Source organism: Petaurus breviceps, unplaced genomic scaffold, assembly GCF_028583685.1.
Source record: "Petaurus breviceps papuanus isolate PSGF00001 unplaced genomic scaffold, PetGlider_PUasm1.0 90925, whole genome shotgun sequence".
NCBI lineage: Eukaryota > Metazoa > Chordata > Mammalia > Diprotodontia > Petauridae > Petaurus > Petaurus breviceps.
Genome location: NW_027187380.1, coordinates 32,677,868 through 32,705,657, shown reverse-complemented (window position 1 = coordinate 32,705,657; position 27,790 = coordinate 32,677,868). Strand labels below are relative to the sequence as shown.

Sequence of the window (27,790 nt, the reverse complement as noted above, 5' to 3'; positions counted from 1 at the left end):
AACTGGCTCCTGGCTTACTTTTTACCTGTCTAACTGCTGCTTCTCAGTCACTTTTGCTGGTTCTTTTTATTTCTATTTTTTAAAATTCCCATCTATAGCTTTATTTAGGGTTTTATACATAAAGGTCTAAAATAAATAGCAATATAAGCATCTATGGAGCCCTTGCTTGGGACCCCTGAATTCTAAGGCAGGTGGAAATAGGGTCCCCACAACATCCCAACCCTTTCCTAATCCCCAGTCATTTGGGTAAAGATAAAGACCATGGGGAGGGATTGTCACAGGACATCTTGTTAAGTATCAAAAAGTATAAGAAAAATATATCTTCCCCCCCTTCCATAAAAATCTATTATATAAAATCTGCTATAACACTATGAATAAGGTCAGATCAGGCACTGCTGAAGGCAGCATCTCCTTGACTGGGTTAAGTAACACACACACACACACACACACACACACACACACACACACACACCTACACACACACGTTGGACCTGATGGTGTCCAGTAGCAAAAGTGAATCTTGCCTATAGAAATGTGAGGGGGAAGGGCTACTCACATACTAAGAATTAAATCAAGACACAGAAGTACAGGAAAACAGGTTAAGTGATAGAAAAGGTCCTACACGACATCTACAAAAAACTTACTAGGGTTGCCCATGGCCAGGTGGAAGCTCTATAGGCTGGCAGTTAGCTCAGGTGGTACAGATTCCAGGTCATGAACAGGGAGGTTGAACTTGGGGTGGTGGAGGAGGCATCATAATCACCATCTTGGGGTTATATGGTAGCTGCACACCAGGGGGCAGCCCACAGAAATGGAGATTAGGTTGGGAATGAAGGTTGGTGCCACCCCCCACCAAGTCCCCTGGGTAGAGAAAGGGTGGCATCATTGGTTCTGTCCTAGGTCCTCTTTCCATTTCTCCCTACACTCTTCTGCTCTAGCCAGAAGATCCAAGGGGCTTCCCTTCTCAGTCTGATTCTTTTGTGAAGGCAAACTAGGCCTTTTTTTGCCTCAATTTTTACCTAGTCTTCAATTACTGAATGGGTGTTGCCTCAGACAAACTGAGAGCTGGGAAAGACCCACTGCATGTGGGGCCTTTGCCAGTCAATCTGACCTATGGTTTTTTTGTTTGTTTATTTTTGTTTTGTTTTTTGGAGGGGGGAAGGCAAGGCAATTGGGGTAAGTGACTTGCCCAAGGTCACACAGCTAGTTAGTGTGTCAAATGTCTTAGGCCACATTTGAACTCAGGTTCTCCTGACTCCAGGGCCAGTGCTCTATTCACTTCACCACCTAGCTGTCCCTATGACCTATGTCTTTCCAATGGACTCAGATGACTCTGGATAAGAGAGTGAGGCTGATGACTTTGCACAGCTCTGCCTCACTTAAATCCAATTCACTTGAAAGTCAAGACAGCATACTCTTGTTGTCATTGGTCCTTTTCAAGATTGATGGATGTAGAACAACAGCGCTTGGTAACCTCCTTAGGGCTCGTGGGTTTCATCATCTTCTCCATGAAGATGACTTCCAAATATATACACCCAGTCCTAGTTTCTCCCCTGAGCTTAAGTTCCACATAACTAGTCCTCTATTATACATTTAAATAAAACTGGAAGTCCCAGAAATACCTTAAATGCATCGTGTCCAAAACTGAACTTGTTCTCTTCTCTCCCTACCCCCCATAATATTCCCTCTTGAAAATTCTCTTTTCTGTAGGAGGCACCTCTATCCTTCCAGTCTCCCAGGTTTGTAATCTCAATGTTATCCGTGACTTCTGACTCTTCCTGAACCCATATATTCAATCAGTTGCCAAATCTTGCTGTTTTTACTTTCATAAATCTCTTGTATCTGCCTTTTTGCTCCCCTCACATAGTTATTACCTTAGTACCTCAGTTCGGGCTCCCATCCCCTCTTAGATTATTGCAACAGTCTTCTAATTGGCCTTTCTGCCTCAGATCTCTCCACTGTCCAGTCTATTCTCCACAACGCTGCCAAAGTAATTTTCCTTAATGACAGATCTGATCATGTGACTCTCCTACTCCAATTCCAGTGGATTCCTAATAGATTCCTCTAGCATAAAATATGTCCTTCTCTTTTTAGTTTTTAAAGCCCTACAAAACCTTGTCCCAACTTATCTTTCCAGCCTCAGTGGACATTGCTTTTCCTTCTAAACTCTGTGACCCATCCAAACTGGTCTCTCTTCATCATGCATCCAGTACTCCATCTCCATCTCTTCCTTTTCACCATTTCCCATTTCCAGAATGTTCTCTTCCTTCCTTTTGTCTCATAGAAGCCCTCTCTTTAAGATGTAGTTTAGAGATGATCTTCTGCATGTAAATTTTCCTGTATGAAGTCTAATCCCAACTGCTAATATCCTCCCTCCCAAAATATCTTGTGTTTAACTACTCTAAACAGATGTTTATTATTTTTACATATAATGTATTTTCCTGTGTACTTGTTACATGCATATTTTTTTGGAGGTGCTTTTCCTCATAGCAAATAACTGGAAGGAAAGTAGATGCCTATCATTTGTGGGAACAGGTATACAAAATTTAGCATATGGGTATAAAGTAATATCATTGTGCTGTAAGAAAACAAAGGATTTGGGAGGAGTTTGAATATACTTTAATCAACTGATATAGAGCAAAAGAAGTAGAAGCAGGTAGGGGCAGCTAGATGCCACAGTGAATAGAGCACCTGCCCTGGAGTCAAGAGGACGACTTGAGTTCAAACATGGCCTCAGACACTTAACATACTTACTGGCTGTGTGACCTTGGGCAAGTCACTTAACCCCAATTGCCTTGCCTCCCCCCCCGAAAAAAGTAGAACTAGGGGAGCAATTTATACAATCATTACAATAATTTAAAGGAAAACAATATTAAAAGACTTCAGAATTCTGATCATTGCTGTGACTGGCAAAGGAAGCACAGATAGGGTAGCAATCCATAACATCACTACAATAATGTAAAGTTAACGATACTTATTGAAAGACTTCAGAAATCTGATCAATGTGGTGACTGGTTGTGACTTCAGAAGTCTGATGGGAAACATGGGCTCATCAAAGAGGTAGTATCCTATTGGTAGAGAATGGCACATGTATTTCTGGACACAATGTGATTGTTTTGATTGACTATAATTATTTGTTTCAAAGTATGGTTCTTTTGGGGGTGGGGATGGACAGGGGATTCACTGGGAAATAACACTGAGATTTTTAAAAAGAGTATAATTAAAACATTTTAAAAGAATACACATATGTATGCATACACATGTGTATCTATATTGTGTGTGTATGTATATGACATTCAGGATCCTCTCTTCTCCCTCTGATCTCATTTTGCTACTACTGTATGGAAGGTCCAGAAAAGAGAAACCAAACACAGATGAGTCTGATACCGAGGTACTCAGTAAGTGAGAACTAAATTTGACTTGGTGACACAATTAATTGTCCTTCTAGCTTCCAGATTGTCTTCTGTACCAGGGACCCCCAAAGCATTCTATCTATTTTCTTTCTACATTTTTAGTTGTCTTTTCCCCATCCTGGTAATCAATACTTTATACCTATTTTGTATACCATAACCCAGAAATGAATGAATGAGAGAGAAAGAAAGAACAAAAGAAAAGAAAAAGAGAGAAAGAATCTTCTTTTCCTTTGTACCCCTGTTTCAGGTGACTATCCTTTGGTAGACTAGGAGATTCCTTCCAGTGTTACATAGTAGCAAGATTACAGGGTATCCAGGAAAGGGCAGAGGACAAATCTAGGCCCTAATACTTGTGTGATTTAGGCCAGTCATTGAACATCTCTGAGTCTCCCTTCCCTCATCTGCAAAATTGGAATAATAACCCTACCTGCCTCATAGTGTTCTTATGAATACATTACTTTGTGAAGCTTGAAGCTCTATAAATGTGATCTGTACGTGCAAGCTCCCAGGATGCTAGGCTACTAAGAAGAATTGCCAGGGGTTCATCTCCCTGACATGTCTATCCTCTTGCTCATGGAAAAGATTAGAAAAATTACTGAAGGTCCTACTACAGTGCCCCCAACTATATAGACTGCCATTGCTGAATGACATAGAGTAGTAATCTAGTCCAACTTTTTCATTTTACAGATAAAGAAACTGAGACCCAGAGTATTGTTCATCTACACACAAATGAGTAGCAGAGCCAAGACCAGAACCTATGCCCCTTGATTCTGACAATTCCTCTTTCCACTTTACCAGACTACCTGATTGTTTTCTTTTTTTGCTTTTTGGAGGGGCAATTGGGATTAAGTGACTTGCCCAAGGTCACACAACTAGTAAGTGTTAGGCTAGTAAGTGTTACATGTCTGAAGCCGGATTTGAACTCAGCTCCTCCTGACTCCAGGGCTGGTGCTCTATTCACTGCACCACCTCCCTGCCCAACCTGATTGTTTTCTGGAGGAGATAGAACCTCTCATTGCTGGTTGCCAACTATGTATGACCCTTTCCTACTAATACAAAAGAATTGTTTTTCTCAGTGAACTTCACACATAACCCCTGTTCCCCAGAGTTGCTTTGTATCATTCCCTGAATTTGTGTCAAGTGGCTGATGACCTTAGTTTTGGTGTGAGTACTCCCTCGGAATATGTAGCTAGCTGTCTATACAGGGCAGGAGTGGGAAGGGAAAAGAGGCAACAACATCTCAATGATGAAGTCGCCTTGGTTACTGTGGCCTTTTAAAACAGAAGCTTGGCCACAAAGAGCTAGAGTTCTCTTCTCCTCTGTGTTCATTTTTGTTCTCATTGTCATGGAACCATGGGAGATCTGTTGACTCAGAACCACAGGCTCTAACGCTTCTATCTCCAAGGGACCAGGCCTTCGTCTCACAGAAGTAGCCCAGAAGGCTAGGGAGTGAGTTATGGAGCTTTCAGGGACAGCCCAGGTCCTTTTGTGCAGCTTGGCACAGCAGGCTGTGGGGACTGAGTCATTGCAGCTGTAAGGCTCAGTCTGTACCAGGCTGGTGACTCACTTCTGAGCCACTGAGGTCCCTTTTCTGACCTTGCTACTTCTAATAGCCAGACTAAAAATTTGCCTAGCTACTGAGAGGTGCTGGTATCTCCTTCTCATTTAACCACCTCCAATTGTTGTGAAGAGAGTTGAGAGAAGGGGATGGAGGGGTGGATGAAGGAAGTGAGAATGTAATTTACTACATGTACTTTCAGACTATGGATCATTATAGTTTCCCTCTGTCCTCACATTCCAGGCTTCAGTATTTCCCTAGCAAACCTCCTTTAGATACAAAGAACACAATGTTTCAAGCCAGAAAATCTGGGCTCAACTCTTAGCTCTGCCACTGTGTGATCAGGAACAAATCATTTTACCTCTTTGGCTCCAGTTTCCTCATTTGTAAAATGAAGGGCTCAAATTAGATGGCTCCTTTAGTCCCTCTCATCTCTAAATCTATGACTTTGTACAGTAACCAAAGGAAATCCAGTAGTGTTATTATAGATATCTTCTATATTTGTTAATAAATATTTTGTTATACATGTTGAGAAGTGAATTAAAAGGACCAGAAATGAGTTTCTTTTTTTTTTTTTAAGCAATCAGGGTAAAGTAACTTGCTCAAGGTTACACGGCCAGTTATTATTTCTGGGTGTGGTGCTAAGTATCTGAGCCTGGATTTGATCCAGGTCATCCCGACACTGGAGCCGGTGCTCTTACTTGCTGAGCCACCTGGCCGCCCCTAAAATGAGTTTCTTTCTTTGCTTGTTTGCTTGCTTCCTTCATTCCTTCCTTCTTTCCTCCCTTTCCCAGAGTGAACTTATTCTATTCTTAAAAGTGTCATAACTTCTACTTAGTGTTCCTATTTCCAGTCTTTTTTTTTTTATGGTCTGGACCTGTGATGTCCTCCACCCTGGCTTCTGACCTCCACCACTCAGCTGAAATTACCTTTTCCAAAATTACCAGTAATCTCTTAATTGCCAAATCTGATGCATTTTCTCCCCACCCCTCCCCCCCATCCTTATCTTTTTTTCTTTTAACCTTTGGAGTATTCAGTGCTTTTAATCACCCTCCCCTCTCCTCACTTGATTTTTCCAACATTTCTTTACCTTGGTTCTCTCCCTCCCTGACTGACTATTCCTCTCTTCATTACTGAATCACCATCTAAAACATGCCCCCTAATTGTGTATATACTCCAAGGCTCTGTTCTGGCCTCTTTTCTCTTTCTATACAACTCTCTTAGTGACCTCATCTTCTCATCTGGGTTTAATTATCCTCTCTATGCTGATGACTCCCAGCTCTATGTTTTCTCTCTTGGGTTTCAGTCTCACATGACCAATTAACTATTGGGTATTTTGAACTGTATATCCTAGACATATCTCAAACTCAATATGTCCTAAAGTGAACTTATTCTTTCTCTCTTCCAAACTTTCCTATTTCTTTTAGGGCCATCACTATCTGTTCACTTACATTTGCAAATTTTGTCATCTTGAGCTCCTCATTTCTACTCACCACATATTTCAACTCATTTACCCAATCTTGTCATTTCTACTTCTACATTTCTTTTCACTCATTCAGCCCCCACAATGGTTCAGTCCTTTATCATATCTTACTTAGGGAATTGCAAAATCCTTCTATTTACTCTCTCTGTCTCCAATCCCCACTTCAAACCATCTTCTACATACTTAGTGAACTGATTTTCCTAAAGCACAAATCTAATCTAGTCTATAAACTCCAGTAGCTCCCTATTACCTTCAGGATTTCATATAGAAATTCTTCTATTTAGCATTTTAAAACCTTCACAACTTGGCCCCGACCTATATGTTCAACTTTATTGCACATTATTCTTCCCTTCCCCCTTCCCACCTACACTGTTGACCAGACAAAATGGCCTTCTTCTGTTCATTGTCCTCAAAGTCCCTACCCTCTTGATAGCACTTTCTTTACAGCTCAATTCTCAATTACCAAGGCCAGCCCTCTTTTGTATCCATTCTCTTATTTGCTTCCAGGGTCATACTTCCTGAAGCCTTAAGTGCCTATCTCTCTCTATTTGTGTCTATCTGGAGTGTATGTCTCTGCTCCTTCATCAATAGCTCAAGCTCAATTTAACTGATTTTACCTGCCTCATGGAGTGTTTCCCTATGGGTGAGTAGCTTCACTCCTGGATGCCGTGGTCAATGGATGAGGGTGGAGACCTCCCTCACCTAAAAAAAGTGAAGAACTAGGTTCTTCCCTGACTGACAGCTAGAACTACCTGAGCTTAGCACCTTAAAGTCCTTGCAGAGTGGAAACAATTTTCCACCATCCAATGACTTGCTCTCTTCTGATTCAATCAGAGAGAGAGGGAGATGTTCATGCTTAAAAAGGGTATTAACATTTTATTAACATATCATTTATGGTATCTTATGACATCAACTTTATGTGTGTGTGTGTGTGTATTTAGCTCTCTCCTCCCCCTTTACACTAGGAAATTTCGGGGGAGTTGGAGATCATACATAGTTCTTTCCTTGGATAAGAAAGATAAAGCATAATATTTGATTGTATATACAATGTGGTCCTGCCACAAGGACTTATTCACATGTTAATGGATGTTGAAACTCTTTGAACCAAAGGAAACTGAGAATGATAACTAGGAAATTTAGGAGAAAGGATTAATCATGTGTGAGGAAAATGTAATTTTTCTCTGAAATGAAACCTTTTATGAGTGAGGCAGATGGTGTGATGGTGCTTGGAAAGGTAGTGAGCCTACACACTAGTTAAATGTCATAGATAACCAAGGAATGGTTTTTCAGAGAGTGAAAAAATCTAGCAACCTGTGAAAAGGTTTGGGAAATTGTAGAATGTTCCCTCATATCATGAAAGTGCTACAAAGAAAGATTATGATCTCAAGGCTGGAAAAGGTACAAGTTACTGTTTTCTATTAAAGTGATTCCTTGTTGATATGTATCATCAATCAATAAAAATCAAATCAAATAAATAAATCAAAAAATAAACATTTACTAAATGCCTACTGTCTTCTAGTTACTGTGCTAGGTGCTAGGGACACAGAGACAAAAATGGTCCCTTGCACTCAAGGTGCTAAAGAAAAAATGTATGCAGAAAAATAAATACAGAATGTGTTCAACCAGTTTGGGTGACAGAGGCTTAGCTAGGGCAAAGGGGGCTGGTTAAAATCCTGAAGGAGTTTGTTTTGGCTGAAAATTTAGTCTCTGTAGGTTCCATGTCCTAGTAACTCTGAGATAGCTTCAGTTGCCTGTGCCCTGGCATTCTGTATCCCTGGAACAGAGACTCCTAATAGAAGCAAAGTATTGGAAGGATGAAGAGAAAATAATGTTCCCTTTCTGAGACCAGTAGGTATATTCTTTAGTTCTCTCCCACTCAAGTCCTATTAAATGTGGACTTCCCCAGTTTAGTAGCTTGTGTTTACCCATTAAATGCTGAAACTGGGATTAGTATAAGATCATGAATGCTGGACTTTGTGCTAGTCCAATGTTTCCTTAGATTTGTTTCCTCTTTCTCCCTCTTTTCCACATTTTGAAAGTTCCTATCCTACCATAGTTTGACCTAGAACAAACTATAAGTTAGTTTTGGGTACTTCTCCCTTCTACTTTTGTCAGTCTGCCTCTATTGGGTGCCCTACCCAGCCCTATTGGCTTGCCCACTGTTCTTTGCTTGGTCCTTTCCACCATAGTTTTCAAGCTGGAGGGAACTTAGAGGTCATCAACTCCAACTTCCATATTTTAAAAAGAAGGAAACTGAAGTTCAAAGAGGCTGTAACTTGTCTAAATTCATATAGGTAGCAAACAGCAGAATTAGGATTCATGCCCATGTCTCTGACTTTAAATCAATGTTCCCTCCACTCTACTGTGTCACATTTATAGAATGATAAATCACAGAACTATAGCATCTGGTCTATAATAAGTTATTAACTTAATTAGCTCATTTTACGATTATGAGGCAATATAATGGCCCTCAAGATCCACTTCATTCTCTCTTTGTTCTCAAAAGTTTATTTTAGATGAAAAGTTTTCAGCTCAATTACAACCAATCTGAGCCCCCAGTTAAGAAAATTCCCAAATACCTAGCCAGAGTTGAACTCTTTGACTAACCTTAAGTTTTATATTTATTTTCAGTTAGTCTCTGACCTCTTTTGTGTTTGGAATAAATTCAACTTACTGGAAACATTTGAGGAATGAAACAGTAGATTATATTAGTATGTCTGTGGATAGACAGGCATTGAAAGAATTGGGGAAAGAATTGACATTTTACCCTGGGTCTTCCTTTCTAAGGTTTCTATAGAACTAATAACTATCCTCACTATTTCCCTTCTCTTTTATAGCTCAGACAACTTTATTTCTCAAAGATGTGTGAGAAATGTCATGCTTACTACTCCAACTTCACAAATCCAGATGCTCAAATATCTTTCTCTTGGTTCTGAAATAGCCTCCCTCTTTTATATAGATTAAAGACAGCATAAGCAAATCTCTTACACAATGGCTTTGATTGATTTCAAGTAGATGTACTGGTCCAATTCATATGGTTTAATTCAATTAAAAAGTATTCTTATCCAGTCAAAGAACCAAGCCAAATGGGGAGGCTTCAACCCTACACTTACAGAATCATTGGTAATTGTCAGAGACCATAGAGATAATAATGTAGTCTAGTTTGCTCATTAGATGGATGAAAATACTGAGGCCTAGGGATAAGAAATGACTTGCCTAAGGTAACAGGGAGTTGGTAGCAGAGCTAGGACTAAAATTTATTCTTAGTCTGATTTATTGTTATTCAGTTGTTTCAGACATGTTTGACTCTTCATGGCCCCATTTAGGGTTTTCTTGGCAAAGATACTAGAATGGTTTGCCATTTCCTTCTCCAGCCTATTTGACAGATGAGGAAACTGAGGCAAACAGGGTTAAGTGATTTGCCCAGGAACACAGAGATAGTGTCTGAGGCTAGATTTAAACTCAGGTCTTCCTGACTTCGGACCCACCATTCTATCCACTGGCACCTGAAGGCTCTTCTGTCTGCTATGTGATAATGGGTTAATATTTTACCATCTCCCATAAAGTATTTGGGTTTAATAGGGGCATTCATAGATAATTCTCTAACTTAATTGAATGGTTAAAATAGACTGCCATTCATCTATTGGGGAACCTTATTCTTACTGTTGGGGACATTCAGGCTAAAAGCTTTGTGTTACCTCTGAAATTACATAGTGCTGGCATTTGTCTACATATAGAGTATTTTATAGTGGAGATTCCTTTCCTATACAGGTGGGATTAGATGGCTGCTGGGCTTCCTCCCAAGTCTCAAATTCTGTGTTTCTATGAATTCTCCTTCCATAGGGCACAGCCCCTGAACTCATCAATGTATAGCCATGAGCTGAGGTGAATTTACTATTCAAATCTTTGAGTTCATTGGGTAAGATCCTAAGTTTAGAGTTACGTAGGTGGGGCTTCAGAATTCCATTAAAGCCTCAAGTCCTGATTCCAAATAGTTTAGACTAGGCCTTAGATCAATAAAACTCTGAAGATGGCCTTTTTGCTTCTTTAAAGAAAAACTAATCCCAGCCTAGGGGGTAAGTAGGTGGATAGAGTGTTGTACCTGGAGTCAAGTAGACTCATCTTCCTGAATTCGAATCTGGCCTCAGACACTTATGAGCTATGTGACCTGGGACAAATTACTTAACCTGGTTTGCCTCAGTTTCCTCATGTGTAAAATGGGCTGAAAAAGGCAATGGCAGACCACTCTAGTATCTTTGCCAAGACAACCCCAAATGGGGTCATGAAGAGTCAGACATGACTGAACAACAACAACATCCCAGCCTATGTAAAATTAATATGATTCTTACCTGTAAAGTCCCAAATTGTACTCGGTTGTGTAAAAGGATTTCTGAGACCTAAATAGGGACCAGGGCAGAGTGAAGAGAGTTCAAACACTAGTAAACACTAAATCACTAAGCATATCTAATTTGGCTGCTTCAGGAGCTGTTGGATTCCCTCACTTTGGAACCCTTCAGGCAAAGACTGGATTTGTTGAATACATTGTAGAAGACATTCCTGTTCAGGTCCAAGTTGGGCTGACTGAAGCTGAGGTTTCTTTCAACTCTAAAATCCTGTGATTCCATGATTACAAAGTTAAAGTGCGTCCTAGAGTAGGAAAGTTAATAGCACCTAAAGCATTCAGAAGATAATTTTATTAGATAAAGATGATGCTCAGCTATTTCCATTGAGGAGAGAAAAAAGAAAGAATGAGATAAACAATGGGCAGCATTTTAAATATAAGGAAGAACTTCCTGAAAGTTTTAAGGCTTAACTCTTTGGGTAGTTTCCTGAGAGAAACTGGGTTATAACTATTTTTTTTTAAGATTTCTAAGGTTGATTGGATCTATATAAGATGGCTAAAGTTGATCTGACTTGGACTGCATGCAAAAGAGGAGTAGATGGACTTTGGAATTCAGACTGGCAGTTCTGGGAAGGCAGGTCATTTTTGCCTTTTTTTTTGGATGGTATCCATAAAAAATCATTATAAACCTTATTAGGTTTATAAAGGTCTCTAGCTTATCATGAAAATAAGCAATTATTATTTGATAGTGTACAATAGACATTTTAAATTCAGCTGGAAAAAATATGCACCAGGTTTCTCTACTCAAAAGTAGTATATGTATTTCTGTGTTGACAAGAATGGTGTGGTAGGAATAACATTTATTTTATATAGGCTCGGTTAAGTTTCCCTTTAAGGAAGTAAGGAAGTCATCTTTGGAACTTGGTTAATCTGTAAATTTTATCTGTAGGGCTAGCCTAACCTATATGAAGGCTTTGGCGAATTCCCATTGCCCTACAGGGTCACTGTCCACTGCTCAAGGTTTTATTTTAATCTAACCAAGAATTGTATTGTTTTTAGTCTTATAATCAGTAAATTGTTTTTATTCCATTTTGTAATCCATTAGGATTTCATTATATGCTAATCCCAGATCTGAATTACTGGACTGGACTAAATTAGACCTGGCACAGAAAAGGTGGATTTATAAAAGCACAGAAGAATAATGTTGCATTCAACATTGGATGATCTGAATAAATGAGATCTGTTATAATTGATGTCATGTTATTAGGCAGAGTTTTTAGGAGCAATATTTCATACCTGTATTTCAAATACTAAAGAAATTAAGTAATGGGGGCAGCTAGGTAGCACAGTGGATAGAGCACTGGCCCTGGAGTCAGGAGGACCTGAGTTCAAATCTAACCTCAGACACTTGGCATTTATTAGTTGTATGACCCTGGGCAAGTCACGTAAGCCTGACTGCCTAGCAAAATAAATAAATGAAATAAAGGGATCATAGATGATGTAGACAGGGTTTCACTGGTCCTTTAGGTCCATTTACCCTCCATACTGAGAGAGAGTAGGCTGGGCCTGTATGGAAACAGTCAATATGTTATTAATGGAAGTGACAGTTACGTTCTGGAAACCTAGTACTCTAGGCAGACAAGGGCGTGAGTGTGTATCTGAAATGTCTGTGGTTTTGCAGCTCCCAAATCCACAAACTCAACTTGGCTGAAAATAGCTGCAAAAATTCAAATCATGAGGGAAGGGAGCAACTATTTTTCTTACTGGAGGGGACCAAATTTTCATTTGCTTAAAAAAAAAAAAAAGAAATCCCCCACTTCCTCCCTCCTTCGGGGAATGTCCCCCTCCCCCAACACAACTGGCCATATTTTCTTTAATTAAACTCTAGCCCATTTGGCTTCTCTCACTTTCAGCTGTCTTTTCTGTAAATTGAAGGGATTGGAAGAGATGATTCAAAGTCCCATCCAGGGTTAAAATTCTGAGTCCTGTAATGGTATGTAAGAGAAAATGTCATATATTTCCAACATTTACCCATTTGGAGGGACAGGTGATGAGCATGTGAGGAATTAGGGGAATCTGGTTATATGGGAGAGAGCTAACTGACTAGGATTCCAGTTAGATTCAACCAGCAGGGAGTTGGACATCTGTAGGGTGTGCTGTGCTTTCTGGACTTCTAAAGGATTAAAAAGGAAAGATTAAAAACTTTGCCTTGTGGCTTGGGATCCTGGGGAATAGCCTTTCCTACTTTATGGAAGTCACAGGATTATGATATTTAGAACTAGAAAGGCCAGAAGGGACTAGAGATCAAATCCAGCCCTCCATTTTACAGATGAGGAAACTAAAGTCCAAAAGGGGTTAAATAATTTGGCCAAAGTAAGTAGCAGAGACAAAATTTGAACCCAGATCCTCTGATTTCAAATGCAACACATTTTTTTTAAATGAACAAAATGTCTATTGTTTCCATTATTGCACTTGCCATTTACTTATATTCTACTTGAACCCTCCCAAATAACAAATTGGTACAGTCAAGCAAAGCAAATCAGCATATTGATCATGCCTGAAAATTTATTACTTATTCCATATATCTCCATATCTTCTATGTTAAGAGGCAGAAGGTATGTATCACTGTCAGTCTTCCCAAGTCAATACTGGTTTCTGCCCCGATGAGAGTTCTAAAGTCTGCAATATTATTTTCCTTTATTTTAACAGTGGTCATCACATTCTCTTGGTTTTCTTCACTTTGCATTTCTCGTATTAGTGATCTGAAACATTCTTTTGTATGGTTGTTAATAGTTTGCAATTTTTCTTTTGAGAATTGTTTGTTTATATCCTTTGACTTCTGGGATGACTTTGGTCTTAAATGTTTCTTTTAGCTGTCTATCTTGGATACCAAACCCTTAGCTGAAAAATTTGATAAACAGATGATTTTTCCCAAGTCAGCTACTTCTTTTTTTATCCTAAATATATTAGTTTTGTGTATACAAAAGCTTTTCAATTTCATATAATTAAAATTATATTTTATCTTTTATAATTGCCTCAAAGGATATGTACAGTTTTATAGTCCTTTGGGTATAGTTCCAAATTGTTCTTCAAAATGCTTGGACCAGTTCACACCTGTACCAGCAGTGCATGAGTGTACCTATTTCCCCACATCCTCCACAGCATTTATCATTTTTCTTTTCTGTCATGTTAGCCAATCTGATAGGTATGAGAGTGCATGAGAGTTGTTTTAATTCACATTTTTCATTCAGAGCACTTTTTCCTGTGTCTATTAGTAGCCTTGATTTCTTTTTCTGAAAACTGCCTGTTCATATTCTTTGATTATTTATCAGTTAGGAAATGGCTTTTATTTTTTTAAAATAAATTTTGGTTTAGTTCCCTTTATATTTGAGAAATAAGGCCTTTACCAGAGAAACTTGCTGCAAAAAAATCTTCCCCAATTTCTGGCTTTCCTTCTAGTTTTGGCTGCATTGGTTTTGTTTGTGCAAAATCTTTTTAATTTCATGTAATTAAAAATTAACCATTTTACTCTATCTCTTGTTTGGCCATAAAAATTTCCCTAATCCACATATCTGACAGGTAAAATTTTCTATGCCCCCCTAATTTATTTATGATATCATTCTTTATGTCTAAATAATTTTTATCCATTTTGACTTTATTTTCATATATGGTATGAGATAGTTGTCTATACCTAGTTTCTGCCAAACTGCTTTCCATTTTTTCCCCCAGAAATGGTGAATTCTTGCCCCCAAAACTTGGATCTTTGGGTTTATCAAATACTAGAGCACTATGGTCAGTTACTACTGTGTATTGTGTACCTAATCTAATCCACTGATCCACCACTCTATTTCTTAGCCAATACCAAATTGTTTTGATGATTACTGCTTTGTAATATAGTTTGAAATCTGGTATTGGCTAAGCTGCCTTTCTTTACATTTTTTTTTCATTGATTCCCTTGATATTCTTGACATTTTGTTTTTCCAGATGAATTTTTGTTATTATTTTTTTCTAACTTTATAAAATAATGTTTTAGTAGTTTGATTGGCATGATCCTGAATAAGTAAATTGATTTAGGAAGAACTGTTATTTTTATTGTATTGGCTTGGCATTCTCATGAGAAATTAATTAATATTTCTCCATTTTTTAAGATATAGCTTTATGTAAAAACTATTTTGCAATTGTGTTCATATCATCTCTGGTTTTGTTTTGGCAGGTAGACTCCCGAGCATTTCAAAATGTTTGCAGTTATTTTAAATGAAATTTCTCTTTCTATGTTTTCCTGCTGAGTTTTGTTAGTGATGTATAGAAATGCTAATGATTTATGTGGATTTGTTTAATATCCTGCAACTTTTGCTAAAGTTTTAAATTATTTCGACTAGTTTTTTTAATTATCAAATCTAAAGTCTTTTACCCAATCTTCATCCTTCTTGACCTTTCTGTAGCCTCTTGTCTAGGTTTTTTGTGTGGTTTTTGGTTCTCCATTCTCAGTTTCCTTTCCTGGATCTTCTGTCCTAAGCCTTATTTTCTTCTCCTTACATATTAGTTGGCTTGGTGATCTTATCAGCTCCCACTGGTTCGATGATCATCTCTATGCAGCTGATTCCCAAATCTTTTAAAGTTATTTATTTTTAGTTTACGACATTCAGTTCCACAAGTTTTTGAGTCTCAAATTTCCTCCTTCCCCTCCCCCCCAAGACAGCATGTAATCCAATATAAGTTCTATATATACCTTCAAAATTAAACATTAGTCACGTTGTAAAGAAGAATTATAACCAATGGAATGAACAATGAGGAAGAAGAAACAAAACAAAACGAAAAAGAGAGAGAGCAAGTAGTTTGCTTCAATCTGCATTCAGACTCCGTAACTCTTTCTCTGGATGTGGACAGCCTTTTCTATCATGGGTCATTTGGAATTGTCTTACTAAGAAGAGCCAAATCTATCAAAGTTAGTCATCACAGATATAATGTGTCTGTCTATAATTGTGTACAATGTTGTTCTGGTTCTCCTCCTCTCACTCAGCATCAGTTTATATAAGTCTTTCCAGGTTATTATGAAGTCTATCTGCTCCTTATTTCTTATAGCACAATAGTATTCCATTACATTAATATGCCACAACTTATTTAGCCATTCCCCAAGTAATGGGCATCCCCTTGATTTCTAATTCTTTGCCACCACAGAAATAGCTGCTATAAATATTTTTGTACATATGGGTCTTTTCCCCATTTGCATGATCTCTTTGGGATATAGCCCTAGAAGTGGTATTGCTTGGTCAAAGGCTATGCACATTTTTATAGTCCTTTGGGCATAGAAGAGCAAATTGCTCTCCAGAATGGTTGGATCAGTTCACAACTCCACCAACAATGCATTAGTGTTCCAATTTCTCCACAGTTTCTCCAGCATTTATAATTTTCTTGTTTTGTCATGATAGCCAATCTGACAGGGGATATATGGTACCTAAGAGTTGTTTTGATTTGCATTTCTCTAATCAATAGTGATTTAGAGCATTTTTTCTTATGATTATAGATATCTAATCTCTTCCTCTGAATATTGCTTGTTCATATCCTTTGATTTATCAATTGGGAATTAGCCCTGTTTTCTTCTGAGATTGTCTCCTATCACTAACTACCTTTTGGACATTTTGACCTGGATATCCTATAGACATCTCAAATTCAGCATTTCCAAAACAGAACTCATTATCTTCCCTCTCCCCACCCTCCAAAACCTTTCTCTTGAACTTCTCTATTAGTGTCATGGATATCGCCTTCATCCAAGTCATCCAAGCTCCCAACCTTTGTGTAATTGTTTACTCTTCCCTGGAGGAGGGGTACTACCATCCTCTCATACAAACTTCCAGCCTTTGGGTCATTATTGATTCCCTACATCCAATCTGTTGCCAAGTCCTGTTGATTCTACTCTCACAACATCTGTCTTTTTTGTCACTGCCCCTTCCCTTCTGCAGGCTCTTATTACCTGGACTAATGCAAGAGCCTTCTGTCTAGTCCCTTGCCTCAAAACTCTCCTCTCTTCAGTCCCCTCCTTCACTCAATTGTCAAATTAATCTTCCTGAAGCCCAGGTCTGACCATATCTCACCATTACTCAGTGAACTCTTAATGGCTATCTGTTACTTTTAGGATCAAGTATAAATTCTGCTTTCATTTAAAGTTCTTCATAACCTGATACCTATCTTTCTAGTCTTTTTGAATATTAATCCTCTTGTACTCTTTGATACAGTGGCATCTTTTTGCTATTCTTTGCAAAGTTTCATCTCCCAACTGCCTTTTTACTGACTGTTCCTCATCCCTAGAATGCTCTCACTTCTTACTTCTGCCTCCAAGGCTTCCCAGGCTTCAAATCACACCTTTGCAGGGAGGCCTTTATGCATTCCCTCCCCTCCTTTCTTCTGAGTTTATTTTCTATTCCCACTATATGTAACTTGTATGTATATTGGTTGTATGTTGTCTCCTCTTTATAACATAAGTTCCTTGAGGCCAGGGACTGTGTATTTGATTATCTTTGCACCTCTAGGGCTAAATAGTTCTTTGTACATAATAAGGGCTTAGTAAATATTTATTGACTGAATGATCGACTGCCTGGTGATCTTGGGCAGATCCATAAACCTCTAGGCCTCTGTTTCCCATCTGAATAATGAAAGAGTTGGATTAAATGATCTCTAATGTTCCTTCCAGCTCTAACATTCTAGGATCAATGGTAATTTATTTTATTATGGATAGAGGCTTAATTTTGTTTTTCTCTAGAATGTCTGTTTCCTCACTTTTATCCCCAGGCTATTCCAAATCTGTTCTCTAAACTTCCAAGATCAGCAAATATAGATTCCAACAAAGTATTTCAAGTCTCTTCAAAAGAAGAATCACAAACCTCGATGTTTACAATTATATGAAATACTACTCCAAGTTAGTAATAAAAAGAGAACTATGTAAATCAAGACAATATTAAGGTTTTACCTTGAACCTGAAAATTGGCAAAGATGAGAATAGTGACTTTTAGTGGAGCTGTGAATTGGTTCAACCATTATGGAAAGTAATTTTGGATTATGCTAAGAAAGTAACTAAAGTGTTCATACCCTTTGACTGATAGGATCACACACCTAGTCATATATTCCCAAGGAGGTCAAAGATAAAATGAAAGGCTGTATATACACCAAAAAAATTTATAGCAGCATTTTTTGTAGTAGCAAAAATTGTAAGCAAAGTAGATGCTCAGATTGTACTTGTAAGATAGGATGAACATAAAGAATACAGACAAATATATTTCCCTATCTTCTGACTTAATGAATGAATACAAATTAAAGTAAGCAGAACCAGGTAAATAACATCCACAATGATTAAAATAATGTATATGGAAAGATGGACAACAAAACAATGGAAACAGAATGTTGTAGAATTTTAATTAAACTTGGCCCCGAGGAAAAGTTATGACAATGCACCCCTCTCTCTTCTTTGCAGAGGGTTGGGGTATTATGGTAGTGGAACACTGGGTATAATGTCTCCCTTAGTTGATGCATTGGTTAGTTTTGCTGAAATATTTTTTTTTTATTCTTTGTTATAAGGTAGAGCTCTCTTGAGAGGGGGAGGAAGTAAGATATTTTGGGAAATGAAGGTGATTGACAATCAAGATTGCATCAAAAATGAAAAGTCCAAGTCTTTCTGGACAAATAAGTGTATTTCTTATACTTGGATCAAATCCAATCCCTCTTTATTTTACAGGTTAGGAAATTGAGGTTTACAGACATTAAAGTGATTTGCCCATGGTCACACTGTTGTCATTGGAAATGCTGAGATTAGTAGGCTTTCTGATACCTAATTCAGGCTTTTTCACAGTACATGGATCTGTTCAACAGGCAGTTTGGTGGAGTGACTTCCCTGGTTCACCATTCTCTGTTATAGGGGCTTTCTTCCTGAGAGCTGAGAGAGGGTGTATATACAAGGGATGATGCTGGTGGGCAGAGTGCCCCTCGTATGTGGGTTCAGGAATGGTAATTGTGGAGAGAAAAAGTTCCTCATTTGTAGATTGCCTGGGAAATCCTTTCCTATGTGCAACAATGTGTTTGTGTGCCTATGTATTTGTGTTGATTTTGTGTTGGCTAATGATAGCCTGGGGGCCTTTCTATATCTAGAAATGCCATATTAAATAATAAATATATTTAAATGGAATAAGGGATTTGTGTGCCTTGGGTGGATTCTGAAAGTTTGGAGAGGATCCCTACCACCTTATTGTCCATCAGGGGTTCTAAGCCTTAAGATTTATCACAAAAATACTTACGTGCCATAGAGAGTAAAATTTCCTTGCGTCAGGAATTTATGTATTTATAAAAGCACCTCTTATTACATCTCCATTAGTGTTATGACCTGAAAGGTTAACAAATTTGCATACCCTATTCCTTCTAGGAGGCAAGGAGAAGCAGCTGGAAGAGAAAGAGTGTGCTATCTAAGAAGCTTCCCATTAGATTCAACAAACACGAATAAAACCCTTACAGTATGCAGGGCATTAAGCTTCTGGGGGAAAAAAAATAAATGGAGGGGTAGAGGAGGAGGAGGAAGACCGAGCCAGCAAGAGAAGGGAAGAGAGCCCAGTTCCTGCTCAATAAGGAATTTGTATTTCTCCCTGGTGGGTTACCTTGTTTACAGATAAGTAAACTTCTGGTAATTTGAGAGTGATGACACTAACAGCTGGCAGATTTCAATATAAACTTCAAGGTGCCTTAGATGAAGCATCTCTCCTCTCAGTATTTCTCTAGCAGTGGGGCAGCCCATACCTAAGGCCCTTGCAGACAGCCTTGGCATTGCTAGGTTTCAGGGATATTCAGCTCTATGGGACAGACTAATGTACTGCCTACTGTGTCCTGTACTTTATTACAGGGAATTGCCTGCTTTGTAGGCTTATATCAAACTGGTCTCTCGAGCTTTCTCTCACAGGAAAAGTTTTCCCCCCTCCCTCATGGACAAGGATTAGGCAGATAGGAATTTATATCCTTCAGCATAATTACCCTTTTAAAGACTTTTTAGCATGAGGGAGAAGATTGGTTCCTAACTTTGAAGATTTTCAAGAAAAAAATCCCCATCGCCAAGACTACGTTTGGAGGGGCAAGTCCAGGTTAAAGAGATTCCCCTGTCCTCCTCTTCCTTTCCCCACACTCCCTCCGGCCCCAAAGTCCCTCGCCTGGTCTGGGGCCTGCTCTTCCACATCCGCCCACATCTGGCCCCAGCGGGGTGGCAGGCGGCGCTCAGGCTTATGGGCAGGGGGAAAGGGGAGTGGGGTCCGAGCTCTGGGTCACTGCCTCCCCATTTCCACGTCCAGGACCCCAGCCTGGCCTAGCACGGGAAAGGGTGGGGTGGGATGTGCCCCAAGAGAAGAGCCCGCGCTCATCCGCAGAGTTCCTAGCAGATCGCCTCCTTCAGCCGGCGACTTGGTGGGCTCTGGCGCGGATCAGCTTCCAGCTCTTGGCCCCTGGGTCCGGGGCGGCTTTGACGGGCAGGCGGAGCAGCCAGTGGTGGAGGAGAGGGGGCTGGGCTGTTGGTTCGGGAACCTGATCCCAACGGCAAGACTGGCGAGGAGGCTGGGCTGTCGAGTGGGGAGGGGAGGGGAGGGAGGAGAGAGAGAGGGGGGAGAGGCGGGGCGGCGACCGCTTTCCTCCAGCAATCATTCACCCGGATCCGGAGGGCTGAGGGGCGCTCCAGAGAGCGAGCGGGAGAGAGCAAGCGAATTCGAGCGAGCTCCGCACTGCAAGGATCTTGGGCAGCCAGCCCCCGGGCCAGCGCTCTAGGCTCGGCCGGGGGTGAGGGTGAGGGCTTCTTCTAAACCAGCCTCTAGACATCTTTCAAGAGCCAACATGTCGGACCCCACGGTCAATGCACAGCTGGACGGGATCATCTCGGACTTCGAAGGTGGGTGACCGGCCTCTCAACTCCGTATAGTTCCCCGCCGTCCCCGCCCCCCCTCCAGCTCAAACCCAGGCCCCGCAGCCCCTCCAATGGGGGAGTGAGCAAAGAAGAGCCTGACCCGATCTTCTTGTGCCCAGGCTTCGGGAATGAGTGGAGAGGCAGAGGACTTGAAGGAGGCACTTAGATCCTTATGGAGATAGGCACACACTTGGCACACTTAGCCCATATGTTTGTTCTCCACCCTCTACAAACTGTCCAGTTTCTTTTCCCCTATTTTATTGCTGGGTTTTGTGTGTTTACTGGATTCAGCGGTGTGCAGCACCAAGACTCTTACTAGGAGACTTATCCCTTCTACGTTTCTGCTTTCCATCCCTCTACTCTTTTAGCTGGCATCTAGAGGAGTAATCTGCATGGGTTCAGGACCTTCTGTCTCCCCCTCCCCCTTTCCTTTCCCTTTCCCCCTTCTTCCCCTCCTCCACTCTGCTCCGGGACTCAGCTGCTGCTGAGATTGGGAGCTAAGGGGGCTGTAGTTCGAGCCCTGGGGGAATGCTGCTGGACTCAGAATTGTTCCTGTGCATTTTGGGGATTGGGGATGTATATTCTCTGGGCTGGGGCAGGGACTTAGCTGGAGGATTTCTCATTCTGGGCTAGCACACTGCGCAGACGCCCCAAGGTTCTGGTTGGAAGTTGGGATTTGGAGGCCGACCCATCCCTTCTGTAGGGGTCTAAGGCGGGAGGGATAGTGTATGTCGGTCTGAAAATACCAGTTTCCAAGTTTTTCAATACCTATAAGTGTGCGACTGTGTTTAGCCATTTGTGTATGACCCAGTCCTTGTACGGATATGTATTCTTGTCACTTTATCTGTTTTCTCGCAGGGAAGTTGCAAATCCTTGAAGAGAAATTTTCTAAGTAGGGAGCATCCCACAGTTTTCTATTGTATCCGTGTGTGCTAGTTTCCAAGGGTGAAGGCCCACTGCTTTGCAAGAGTCTTGCTGAGGTGCTATGATGATGGATCCTTTCTCCTTTTTGCCTACTCTACCTTTTAATAAATCATTTCTGGGATTATGCCTGGAGGTAACATGGTATAGTGGAAAGAACATTCTATTTAGAATCAAAAGATCTGATACCCATCCCAAATCTACTGCATTACTACTTATGTGAACTTAGGCAAGTCATTGACTCTGCTTCCTTACCTATAAAATACAGAGTTTAGACTAGAATCATCTAAGGTCTCTTTTAGGCTTTAAATCCCATAAACTATAATCCATCTGATTTAGGTGCCTCCTGGCCATTGCCTTGTGACAAAGTCAATACTGAGGTCAGTCAAGCAGAATTTCATCAGTAGTTTTCTAGGTTAGGAAGTGCCTGGTGGAGACTGAATAGGAAATGGGAAGGAAGAAACTGCAGGGATTTGGGAGAAATTGTGGTGTAGTGGTAATAAAGGAAAAGTGGGGGCTTACTATGTAAATCAAGAAAATTAACTGTATTATTTTGAATCAGTGAAGTGGGTACTTTTTCCGAGAGATTACACCACTACTCATCAGCAAAAATTCGGGGGAATTTTCGGATCTCCAGACAAAATTGCAAAATAGGGAAAGCTGGTCTTCAGTTCCTCCTTTACTGTGGCAGTCAGTCTTGGTTGGGTACCTTATTACTAACTGCCTCATTCTGCCTCCCAGCCTGTGCAAAACTTATTACCACTTTCCACTTATTGAAACTTATTTGCGTTAGTGGTTCAGTCGAGGGAACAATGAAATGGATACCCAGAGATCTAGGTTCTAGACCTGAATCTACCACTAATTATTTCTGTGACCTTGGACAAATTGACTTGTTTCTTTTTCATTATTTGTAAACCTAGGGGGGAGGGCGGAGGGCGGGGACTTGCTGATCTTTATGGTACTTTCCTTCTCTAACTGACTGAGTTTTACTAATCTGTGCTGATTGGAACAGGCTGGTTGAAAAGACCACTCTTTCTCTTTCTTCCCTGTACTAACTAACTGCCTGCTTTTATTGTCTAAGCTCTGGGAATTCCAGGCCAAATAGGAAGGAAAGGTGGTACTATATAGGAGGCTAGTGGGGGAGTGATTTGGGGTAGGAGTGGCTTTGCCACATCCTGTCGTAGGTGACTGACTTCCTCTTTGGCCTGTGATTAGGATTAACACTGTCTAGAGATGAATGGATACCTCTAGAAGGGCAAAGCCCTCTCCCAGCTTGTTTGCCCCTTAAACTCTAATCTGTAACCCTCTCTGGAGAAAGTTGCCAGGTATCTTTTGATGCCTCCTAGGAGATCTTCCCCAGCTTCACAGTCCAAGGATGTAACCTCTTTTTTTTTTGCTTTTTTTTTTGGAAGGGGGGGAGGCAGGGTAATTAGGGTTAAGTGACTTGCCCAAGGTCACACTGCTAGTAAGTGTTAAGTATCTGAGGCCCGATTTGAACTCAGGTCCTTCTGACTCCAGGGCCAGTGCTCTATTCACTGTGCTGCCTAGCTACCCAGAGGATGTAACCTCTTAAGGAGATAGCTTTTGTGACTCAGTTGGGGAACTCTTTTCATGTGATGTTAGGATTTGGAGGTAGAGGGGACCTTTGAGATCAGCTAGTTAAACCCTCTCATTTTATACATAAGGAAACAAGCTCACAGAGATTAAGTGACTTGCTCAAGGTTGTATGAGTAGTAGCAGAGACAGAATTTGAAGCCAGTACCTTTAACCCTGGGCAGCTAGATGGCACAGTGGATAGATTTCTGGGCCTGGAGTCAGGAAGACCTGAGTTCATATCTGCTCTCAGATATGCTCTCAGACACTTATGAGCTGTGTGACCCCGGGCAAGTAAATTTTGCCTCAGTTTCCTCATCTGTAAAACAAGCTGGAAAAGGAAATGGCAAACCACTCCAGTGTTTTTTGCCAAGAAAACCCTAAGTGGGGTGGCAAAGAGTTGTACATGACTAAACAAAAAGAACAGTAAAGAGGAGGGGAAATAAAGTACCGCCCTCTATTCAGCATTATTCTTGATACTGGGGAAGGATAGGATCATAGATTTAGAGCTGGAAGGAACTTTTGAGGTAATTTCTTCCAACTCTCTCATTTTACAGATTAGGAAAGTGAGACCCACAGAGATGGAGTAATTTACTTTAGGTGATACACATAGTAAGTCAGAGAGTCAGGATTTGAACCCAGATCCTTACACTACAGGTTTAGCACTCACCACTTTGTGATGCCTTTTCTGAAGAAATAGAGCAGTCTATATATTGAAAGAGCAAGGAAAAAATATTTGTAATGACTGAAGGACAAATAATTACATATACTATGCAATCCAGTTCCACTCAACAAGCATTGTGCTAGGAGCAAAATACAAGGACCAAATGAAACAGTTCTGTCTTCAAGAGATAATCAAACAGATTAGTAGATAGCGTGCACGGTCTGAATGTGATGAGACAACTCTTAAGGGCTGTAGAAGGAGAAGGCTTCACAGAATCATAGAAACAGTACTCAGAGCTGGAAGGGACCTTTGAGATCACCTGGTACAATCCCATTTTACAGATGATGAAATTGAGGTCCAGAAAAGATCAGTGACTTTCTTGGGCTCACTTAACTAGCTAGTAGAAGTGAGATTAGAATTCAAGTCATTCAACTTCCATGAAATACTTCATGGAGCAGGTGGTCATTGAAGTAGATAGTGTGGGATGAATTGCTGAAGGCATTCCAAGCAGAGGAAAACACATGGAAATGGGAATTAGCACATTATGTTTGGGAGACAGTATGTGAGATAATTCTAACTAGAATGAAGGACACTGAGAAAAGGGTTGTCTAGGTAGAGTGAGGCCAGATTATGGAAGATCTTAAATGTTTGGCTAAGAAGGAGATTGAAATTGATGTAGTAGGACATAGATAAAGAATGGAAATTCTTAATCAGGGAATGACAAGGGTGAAAGTGGTATTTGAGGAAGATTATTCTGGGCAATAAAGACAATTTGGAGTAGTAGATTAAGAGTCTAAAAGACTTGTGATTCAAATCTTATCTCTTGATATATGCTAGCTATGTGACCATGAGCAAATGCCTCAACCTCCTGGTACCTCAAGTTCTCAGCACCCCAGGTAGATTGATTGATGATTTACAGGTCTGCATCTGTGGAAGAAGTTTCCATACTAGGAGCTTTTCTTTTTTCTTTTTCTTTTTAGAGGCAATAGGGGCTAATTGACTTGCCCAGGGTCACACAGCTAGTGAGGTCAAATATGATCTCAGGTCCTCCTGACTCCTGGGCCAGTGCTCTACCCACTGTACCACCAAACTGCCTCTATAGGAGTTTTTCACATGGAAAAAATCATAGCCTTGAATGCTCGACCCATTCCTTCCCTTCTCTTCTCCCCCCCAGCCCCCCACCCCCCAATCTGGTGGTATTATATAGGGCAGATTGGATTATAGTGAGCTGGGGAAGGGATCATGGAATGGAGGAAGAGGAAAGGCTAGACTGTCCTATTCTGTGATACTATTTACCTTGTTTTCTAAAAGGTGGATCAAAGGAGAAGACAGCAGAATCTGACAACCATAGGATTTAGAGACCATCTAGTCCAGGGGTAAGGAACCTGCAGCCTCAAGGCCACATGTGGCCTTCTAGGTACTTGGGAATGGCCTTGTGACTGAGTCCAAGTCTTATAGAACAAATCCAGAACAGTTAAGGGGTCTATCAAAGGGCTACACTTGAGGACCTAGAGGGCCACACATGGCCTCAAGGCTGCAGGTTCCTCACCCTGATCTAGTCCAATTCCCTCATTCTAGGAGGAACAGCTGATATAATGATGGACTTGGAGTCAGAAAGATTTGAATTTGAACAGATACTTAATAGGTGAGTGACTCTGGCCAAGTCACTTTTCTTATCTGCAAAATGGAATCATAATGGCACCTATCTCACAGGGTTGTTATGAAGATCAAACAATATAACATGGAAAACTTTGCAAACTTTAAGGTGCTATATACATGCTATTAATAATATTATAAATATTGATAACATTAATTATTATTATTCCACAGATGAGGAAACTAGGGCATAGAGATAAGAAGAGACTTGTTCAAGTCACATAGCTAGTAAGTGACAGAACTGTAAGCAGAATTTGAGTCTCTTGACTGGATTTTTGAGCCAAAGAGGAGAAAACTGCCTCTGTTTATTTTATTGTTAGCTATGGAGCTCTTAAATGTTTTGTTTCTTCAAAGATAGCATGGTTTAGTGCTAGACCTGAAGTAAGGATGATCAGATTCAGATCTTTCCTCAGACATTTCCTAGATGGGTGACTATGGGAGAGTCCCTTAATTTCTTTGGGCTTCAGTTTCCTCATCTATAAAATGGGAATAATTGCAAAACCTACCATATAAGGTTGTCCCTAGGATCAAAAGAAATAATGCATATAAAGATATTTGGCAGACCTCAAAGCACTATGTAAATGCCAACTCTTATTAATTGTTGTTATTGATTCAGAGGAGGAAATCATTCTTAAGTGACCTCTTAAAAATCAAATCTTCTATTCAAGAAGTGGAACTCTTGGGAGTAGAAACAGGACCTCCATGCGGCTCTGGCTCTCACCACCTCCAATCCATGTAAAAGGGGACTCTGAACAAACTTTGGAGCTACAGAACCCACAAAATGACACAGAGAAGCTAACCTCCTGCTGAGGACAGCCCAGCAGGCCAGCAGGAATCGGCCAATGCAGTGCTCTGGGAGCTGAGCCCAGGTCCCAAGGTTTTAGGCCCAGGGTGGGCCTGACCAACCACCGGCTGGAGGGACTCCAGATCACCAGCAACTGTGGCAGTCCAGAATTATCAACACATAGATGCTAAGGACAAAGTGAGAGGTCAGTGCAGTCTGGACTTGGGGACCCAGTAGTTGGGAGTGTGTTGGCCTTTTGCCCCCAGGGCAAGAAGCCGCTGAAGGCTGCTGCACAGCCACAGCCATGTGGCAGCTTCAGCTCCTGGCCTGCAGAGTGTAGGGGGACCAAGCGACCAGTCTGAGGGGTAATCGCTCTTACTTTAACCTGCTTGGATCTGGATTTCAGTCTAGGGTGGAGGTTCTGGGATGTGTGACCAGCTTGCCAGAGCATGTGGAAGCTTCAGAGAGGGCACCCAACTAATACCTCTTGCAGCTGAGAAAACCCCAGCGTTTGGGACGAAAGCTCCCCTGTCTGGTGGCAGAGTCCTACTGTGGCAAAAAGCCCAGGGGTCAAGTGACTGAGGGGCAACATGACCAGGCAAAGGAAACAAAGCAGACAAAAGATTACAAAATTAGACTCCTATTTTGGGGACAAAAAAGGAGCAAAGCATGGAACAGGAGGAAGGCAGTGAAGTCAGAACTCCTGCACCAAAAGCTTCAAAGGAAAATACAAGCTGGATACAGGCCATAGAGGACCTTAAGAAGCAGATAAGAGAAGTGGAGGAAAAATTGGGAAGAGAAATGAGAACAATGCAAGAAAATTATGAAATGAGAGTCAACAGCCTGACTGAGGAAAATCATACCTTAAAAAATAGACTAACTCAAATGGCAAAAGAGGCTCAAAAAGGCAATGAGGAGAAGAATGCCTTAAAAAACCAAATTTGCCAAATGGAAAAAGAATCTCAAAAGCTCACTGAAGAGAATCATTCCTTGAGAATTAGATTGGAGCAAATGGAAACCGATGACTTTATGTGAAATCAAGATGCTGTTAAACAGATCCAAACAAATGAAAGAATAGAAGGCAATGTGAAATATCTCATGGGAAAAACCACTGACCTGGAAAATAGATCCAGGAGAGATAATTTAAAAATTACTGGACTACCTGAAAGCCATGATCAAAGAAAGAACCTAGAAATCATCCTCCAAGAAATTCTCAAGGAAAACTGCCCTGATGTTTTAGAACCAGAGGGCAAAATGAGGTTGAAAGAATCCACCGATCACCTTCTGAAAAAGATCTCAAGGGGCGGCCATGTGGCTCAGTGAGTAAGAGCACCGGCTCCAGTGTTGGGATGACCTGGAGATCGAATCCCGGGCTCAGACACTCAGCACCACACCCAGAAATAACTGGCCGTGTAACCTTGAGCAAGTTACTTAACCCTGATTGCTTAAAAAAAAAA

General features: G+C 40.6%; 1 protein-coding gene across 5 annotated transcripts in view; it reads left to right on the top strand.

Annotated features, from left to right (window-relative positions):
- Positions 1–27,790, top strand: part of SEPTIN9 (septin 9) — a 363,859-nt gene that overhangs the window by 127,951 nt on the left and 208,118 nt on the right. Inside the window, exon 1 of one of the 5 annotated variants that reach the window (XM_069076744.1) lies at positions 20,427–20,700. The exons of the other annotated variants lie outside the window; for them this stretch is intronic. Within the exon in view, the coding sequence (XP_068932845.1) occupies positions 20,646–20,700 (55 nt within the window). The 5' untranslated portion in view covers positions 20,427–20,645. Of the gene's footprint in view, positions 1–20,426; positions 20,701–27,790 lie in introns of those variants that run through there. 5 annotated transcript variants of the gene reach the window in all.